This window comes from Gambusia affinis, linkage group LG12, assembly GCF_019740435.1.
Source record: "Gambusia affinis linkage group LG12, SWU_Gaff_1.0, whole genome shotgun sequence".
NCBI lineage: Eukaryota > Metazoa > Chordata > Actinopteri > Cyprinodontiformes > Poeciliidae > Gambusia > Gambusia affinis.
Genome location: NC_057879.1, coordinates 14813645 through 14821214, shown reverse-complemented (window position 1 = coordinate 14821214; position 7570 = coordinate 14813645). Strand labels below are relative to the sequence as shown.

Below are 7570 nucleotides of genomic sequence, written 5' to 3'. Positions count from 1 at the left end.
AGAGGGTGATATTGGCCTGTTATCATTCAGTTTTGGCAAGGATTCAATGTAGAGGACAACACCTTAAAATATAATTTTAAAATATAAACGTTTTGAAGGATATATAGACCGATACGGACACTAACACAAACAATAAATAAATCAACATATTTCAGGACTCCATTATATATTTTTTTCAAGCATATATGAAAAATGTCTATCTTCAACTCCTAAAATGTTTCTTGTTTTGTACAAATGGCAAAGACTACTTGAAAGGTTCTTTTCCTTCTGATAAGCAAACAATAATATTTACTTTTGTGAATATGCACATGAGAAAGTATTCCCTTCCTGTTGAATACACACACACAAAAAAAAAAAAAAATCAATCAAACACTACAAAATGCAGTTGGAAACTCAATTACGACCCGTATGACAAATTGCTGGACACAGATTATTTTAATCTGCATTCAATCAATTGTTTTGGCACATTGTTTGTTGGGGTATTCCTGTCACTGGCCAGGGCGCAGGGCAGAGGAAGGCGGAGTTGTGTACCGCTTTGGGCAAAGGATCTTGCTGAAGGCCCTGCGGAAGCTACTGTGGCACAGTGGGTACAGGAATGGGTTAATAGCTGAGTTAAGCCACAGGAGCCAGAAGGTGACCTCATACCAGTGATGCTGGATGCATCGCCCTCTGCAGGCAGCACGGATGATCATCAGTAGGGTGTATGGTGCCCAGCAGATGGCAAACACACATACTATGATGGCCAGGGACTTAGCAATTTTCTTATCCCTGGACAGACGGCTAGGCTGAGCAGCCCTGCTGGTTGAGGGATCCAGTTTACCCAAACAAGGGGAGGAGGTCTGAGAGTGGAAGGAGCCTCTTCCAGGCAGTTTTATCCCAAATCCCCAGTTATGGGATAGAGGGATGCCTTCTGTCTGGGCAGACGCTGGTTCACTTGCCTGAAGCTGATGCTGAAGTTGGGCCTCCCTATGGTGGCGCCTTCTCCTGCGTATACTGAGGTAAATGCTGAGGTTGAAGAAAGCCACCGAGATGAAAGGAGAGAAAAACTCCAACATGGAGGCACTTAGCAGAAAGTACCAAGAGTAATAGAACTCTGCAAAGCACTCATCCTGTGGCACGCGGCTTCTGCCCACCACCAGCTCCCAGAATATGATAGCTGGCCCATACAGGACAAAGGCCAGCACCCAGACTGCAATCATCTTGATTATGGCTTGATGAGTCATGCTCTGTCTGGCTCGATAACTTACCTGCAGGAAAAATAAGCATAAATCAGAAAAATTACTTGGATAAAGCTGCAATTAGTGCCACTGTCTTTGGACATTACAAAAATAGTTGTAAATGCCTTCTTTTTGTAACCATAACAACAATAATATATGCTGTGTTTATATTGATTGATAACATAAAGAATTTTTTTGTTTTTTTTGTGATCATGGACTAAAATCATTTGTTCAGTAGGAAAAAGAACTACTGATTGATTTTCTACAATTAATTTTGTACAACCATTGTTGGTACAAAATGTTTTTAAAATAGATGAAGATGATTTTTGGAAGTGCAGGTGGTGGCATTTTACTTAACTAATTCAAATTGGTCAGAGTTATTAATTTTTTTACTTCTAATCTGTTGAAAAAGGAAGGTTAAAAATAATCTTCAGATGTGACAGAACTGCAGCAAACAGACGCATCAAGACTTATGCTCACAGTGAAGCATGGTGGGAGATCTGTGATGCTGAAGTCTTGTTTTTCTTCCAAAGGCATTAGAAACTTTGTTAAAGTGCATGGCATTGTAAAATTAATCTTTAAAAGAAATCTGATGAGCTCTCAGAGAGAAACAAAAATTTATTTTCTCCATGTTTTAAAAAACACAGCCAAATTAACACAGGGATGTTTCCACACAAAATCAGTTGTTTTTTAAGGTCATTTCACTCTGTGGCCCTAAATCCTCTCAAGAAATTATCTTAGTTGAGCTGAAGAGAAAAGAGTATAAGACAGGACCCAGGCCTCTGAATGGTACAAAACAATTATGCAAAGAAGAATTGTCAAAAATTACTCTCTGTAAACTCCAACTGGGTCAAATGCTGCAGAGAAACACTAAATGCCGTCCTATCGACAAAGAATGTACTACCAATTAACAACAGGAGTGCCGGCAATTCTGAAATCAATGATTTTCTTCAAATAATTATTTCTTTACAAAAGGACATATGCTCAATAAATTGCAATATGTGCTTTGATAATGCTTATTAGATTAAAATTACCTTTTGAAAATGCATCCTTCAAACAGATCATAAACAAAACTTTCATTAAGTCCACATTTCTGTATTTTTTAAATTCATCTAAAGTAATAATCATATCTTGACTGTCATGTTTTGATTAGCCGTAGGAAAGAAAATAATCATAATTAACAACAAATGCTTAATTAAAAACACCAGTCTGTGCATAAATAATTAATACCTAGGTAAATTGAGTTATTAAAATAAACATTGTATAAATATTCAAACTTAATGAATATGATTGTATATCTACCTTAAAATGCTCTTTAAAAAGTAATTATTGTATTTTCAGTACAACCTTACAATAACTGTAGAACAGAGACGTACCAGCATGAATTCTGTAGCATCAAGAAAAAGTAAGATAAAAGTAAGGATAAAGAACATTAGACCGTTAAGCCACTAAGTTCATAAATCATGTAATTACATTGATCATACCACAGAATTAAGAGCTAGATTTCTCAATAATAATAATAATAATAGAAGATTTTAAAAGCCTAATATTAGTATTTGAGTAACTTCACAACTTAATGAACTATTAAATGAATTTCAAAAACCTTCTATGCGGCAGCCAACTCTTAACTAATAAACACTGACCATTGGTTATCAACACAAACCATGTCGAACAATCCAACACCATGTAGTGTTTAAAAGTGTGTGAATGAGTATTAAGTCAATGAAGCACCTCTCATCACCACTCGTCTCAATTAATGTCACATTCTGCGTCCCTGTTCGCATCCCTGCTCAGTGAACAGCAGACTTTAGAGCCTCTCCAGCTCCTCTGAAAATTTCTCACTGTGCTTCTTTCTAATTAGCTTTAGTGCAGAGAATATTAAACCTGGAACCACTTGTGTTTGTACAAATTAGTTTGTACCTGACTCTGAACCCTGCTGCATGTCAATCATCTGCTGAAACCAAGAATTATAACGTCAAATGCCTTGAAAAAGTATTCATACATCTTGAGGTTTTTCATAATTTCCCCATGACAACCACAAATCTCAATGTAGATGAAATGGAATATGGCAAAAGCCTTCATAAAAGGCATTAGGTTAACATTGTCTTTTGTTTGTTTGATTTTACACACACACACACACACACACGCACACACGCACACACACACATATAGACAGACAGACAGACAGACAGACAGACCGGCAGGCAGGCAGGCAGGCAGGCAGGCAGGCAGGCAGGCAGGCAGGCAGGCAGGCAGGCAGGCAGGCAGGCAGGCAGACAGACAGACAGACAGACAGACAGACAGACAGACAGACAGACAGACAGACAGACAGACAGACAGACAGACAGACAGACAGACAGACAGACAGACAGACAGATAGATAGATAGATAGATAGATAGATAGATAGATAGATAGATAGATAGATAGATAGATAGATAGATAGATAGATAGATAGATAGATAGATAGATAGATAGATAGATAGATAGATAGATAGATAGATAGATAGATAGATAGATAGATAGATAGATAGATAGATAGATAGATAGATAGATAGATAGATAGATAGATGTAAACCTGAAAAAATCTTTTGTAGATTTCATTTCAAGGTGTAGGTGTATTGTAAGTTACAAATGCACCACATCTTCATCAAATTATTTACTCAGGTCCTTGATCCTTCTCTTAAAAAAATATGCTCTGCCTTTTGCAAAAAATTAAAAAAATCCCAATAAATTACATCTAACTTTGTGGCTGAAATGTTGGAAAACTTGGAAATATTTAGGCTGCATGCATACTTTTGCAATGCTCCAAACGTTAAAAATCAATTAAAGATGTGTCTAATAATCCTGTCAAATTAATATTAACTCCATTCCACTGACGAAACTAGCAACCAAAAGATGGTTCCTCTCAAATGCTGTGAGATTTTGACAGTTCTCTCTCATGCCAGCTGTGTCATCTGACTCCACCTTTTTTTTTCAAAGACAAACTGTGTCTCTGACTGCTGACAGCCCTTTGTCTCCCAATGTTCAGAGAGAAATGCTTTTAGGAAAATGTTGGTCGGCTGCAGGCGGCCTGTGCCTGCAGCGATTGATCTCTCCAGGTTGGAGGGACCAGGGTACGGAGGAGGACCTCTATGATCAAAGCTGTCTAATTAAAGAAGAGGCTCACTCTCTCTCTGGTGTTATTTGTATTCATTGCTCTGATGTTAAGTGTTTGCCTCTGAAAGGAGACAGAGCACTTTCTTTGTCTCCTGTGCCAAGCATCATCCCACCTTTTGAGTTATCACAGAGGTAAATAGGATACAGTCAGCCGGGTTATGCATGTCCAAGGTGCAGAAGAAGAAGCTACATGAGGTGAAAGGCTTAAAAATATATGCTAATTTTACTTTATACATATATATATATATATATATATATATATATATATATATATATATATATATATATATATATATATATATATATATATATATATATATATATATATATGTGGGTGAAAAACAAATACGTAAAAAAAGATTTTAAAGTTTTGAAATGAAAGATTTGAGGCCTCTGGCATGATTTGTCATGTTTGTGTTTATTTCTGAAGGCCAATCTTTCCCAAAGTCATAATTTGACTTTTCTATTTTCGTCGTGAGGGAATAACTATAATTAGTGGTGGCACCAGGCCTGAAAGGGTCAGGAGTTATTAACCTTCACAGATGGACATGTTTGGGAGGATGTGGTTGCCGTGCCCCAACCACTGGCCTTTGAGTCACGCCAGACATAATAATAATAAAAAACAAAACATTAAAGAAGAAATATTCTGGTCGAAAGAATTATATTGGGTCTGAACAGGTAAAGTGAACCTCTTTAAGAGGTTGGGTTTTTTTAGATAGTTTGAGACACAAAATCAGTTCTGGTTTGACTTTCTCACTGGTTATTTTCTTCCTCATAAGATGGCTGACAGAAAAGCATACACAGCCCAATGAAAAGTGTAGGTTTCTGTAATGTAGAATATAAGACAGCGATAAAAGGATTCCAAAGAATTTTTTGCCTTTAGAGTGACAGGTATTCTTTATATTTCAAATGAAGAAACAAATTTGTTCAGGTAAAACAGTAAAAACAAAGATGTTGCTCACCTCTTTCAAGTAATGCTTTGTCAAACTAAATTTGGATTCACCGTCAGCATTCAGTTTCCACTGCATGTTGGTGTACACATGACCTGCAGCTTTAGAATAAATATACCTCAAACGTAATTATATTGCTGTGCCTCTCCATTAAACATTGAGCCCCTGCAGTCAAAACTGACATCAGTTTTGCCAAAGTTGTCCAGACGCTTAAAACTGTAACGACATCTTTTCAGGTAACCCTGTCTAGACTTTTACTGGGCCATTCCAAAAATATGCTTTTTTTAAAGTAATTTTATTCAATGACTGGCACATTTTCCTAATTTCATCCCTCTTGATTAAAAGAAAAACTGTTTCATCACTTTTCTATGTGCATATATTGCATGCTCAGTGTGGTTTTTGTGGCAAATAAATTGAGGCCAAAAGTTTAACTTTTGATGTATCAGAAAAAAATTTTTAAAAGTATATCTACAAGGTTTCACGAGATTTCAGCCAAGCAAGGATGCATTTTTGAAAGAAAAGACTTTTGTTTTATAACTCCACTCCATATTCCCACAGCTTCTTCAAAGTTGCTGTTGTCATTTTGGCAGCCTCTCTTACCAGTTATCTAGTTTTTCCTTTAGTTTGAAGAAATATCCAGATTTCTAGTATCACCTTCTTGTCCCATATTTTTTTCCAGTTATGAATGATTGTCTTCACAGAGATTTGGTAAACAGATATTGTGCTGTTGTTATTTTCAGCACCCTTGTGCTGACTGGTACCTTTGTACAATAAGATCACCTTGGTTCTTTGGAATCTCTCAATGAGTTATGAGTTATGACTTGAGTTTGAGGTTTTCAATCTCTATGGGGTTTTTAGTCCCCCACCTGGAATTATTTGCTTTACAGCTGAATTGTGAAGAACATGTATCACATTAAATGTAAAAAGAAAAAGTTATGAAATGACTTATTGTGGTCTCATTGTTCACAAAAAGTCTGGGCTGTGTAGACTTTTTAGGTCAATTTTAAATCATCCATGTGGGCGGCCAGATGCTGAAATTCACCTGGCTGACTCTAAGATATTTAGGAACAGCATGTTCCACTCACCGCTCTGGTGACAGAGAGGAAACGGTCATAGCTGATGAGCACAATGCTGAAGACAGATGCCGAGCAGAGCAGATAGTCTGTGACCAGCCACAGCTTGCACAGCCCTCGACCCAGCGTCCACCTGCCTGTCAGGATGTAGGGGATATAGACCGGGATACAGAACGCCCCTACACAAAATTGATGAAGAATAGAACCAAAACAAAAGGCCAGACAGTATAATAGGCTCTTTTTTATAGCACTTTGTAACATGTAACATGTTAATATAAATGTATTTATGTCACTTTAGAACAAAATATACATTTTCTAAATTCATAGAATAAAAATATCCACATAAAATATATAAATCATAGCAGCAGAAGGCTTTTTACTGCTAAAATAACCTCAGGAACTATTAGTTTCTAAATATGTCCATTTTAATTCCATCCCTCCATCCATCCAGCAGTAGATAAAATACTGAACAAAACTGAGGAACACTGGACTGACTTGAGCCATGTAACCAATTGAAAGGATTCCAGAACTTAATTTGGCAGGCTAAGGAAAAGTACACACATGTAGCGTTCATGTAAGAAACCATAAAAGTTTACTATTTGGTTATTACATCGTCTGTATAGGAATATTAGAAGATTGAACTCACCTACTAGAAAATCTGAAATTGCCAAATTCAGGAAGTAGTAATTGCACTGTCTCCTCAAACTCTTATCCACCTTAAAAGCCAAAATGACCAGCGCGTTACCCAGAACTATCACCACGACCAAAGTCACCATCATCACCATCAGAATGACAAATATGGGTCCTGAGAACACGAAGCTGCTCTGGATTCGTGTTGAGGGATTGTCAAAATAGTACCCGCTGGAGTTGGAATCAGTGTGTTCCTCCGACATGGTGGAGATGTGAGTCGTTAGAATCCTTAACAGGCAAGTGCCAACAAAAATAATAAACCAGCAACAGGTGCCTGGCGGACGAAAACTGCGATCAACACCCCCATATGTGCTTCGAAAGCTCCGGGCTTCCCGACGAAACTGAGCACAGTGCTCGGAAATATCCACGAGAGAGCGCAAGACGCGCTTCCATAACGCATGCCTGGATACCTGATGAAGTTTACGCACGTTTGGCAGCAATATCTCTGCACAATTTGCAGTGACAGGGTGGTATCAGATGGCA

General features: G+C 37.5%; 1 protein-coding gene across 1 annotated transcript; it reads right to left on the bottom strand.

Annotated features, from left to right (window-relative positions):
- Positions 1-459: 459 nt before the first annotated feature.
- LOC122841210 (histamine H3 receptor-like) lies at positions 460-7290 on the bottom strand. The gene is made up of 3 exons (XM_044134319.1): positions 7044-7290; positions 6410-6576; positions 460-1247 (listed from the first exon to the last, which is right to left on the bottom strand). Exons 1-3 carry the CDS (start codon positions 7288-7290, stop codon positions 489-491), a joined length of 1173 nt encoding a protein of 390 aa, XP_043990254.1. The 3' UTR covers positions 460-488.
- Positions 7291-7570: the final 280 nt, after the last annotated feature.

Excerpts from the sequence above, each read along its gene's own strand:
- LOC122841210 (XM_044134319.1), bottom strand. The coding sequence starts at position 7,290 with ATGTCGGAGGAACACACTGATTCCAACTCCAGCGGGTACTATTTTGAC. Across the intron at positions 6,577-7,043 it reads AATTTCAGATTTTCTAGTAG|GGGCGTTCTGTATCCCGGTC; the intron begins GTGAGTTCAATC and ends AATTTTGTGTAG. Across the intron at positions 1,248-6,409 it reads TCCTCTCTGTCACCAGAGCG|GTAAGTTATCGAGCCAGACA; the intron begins GTGAGTGGAACA and ends TTTTTCCTGCAG.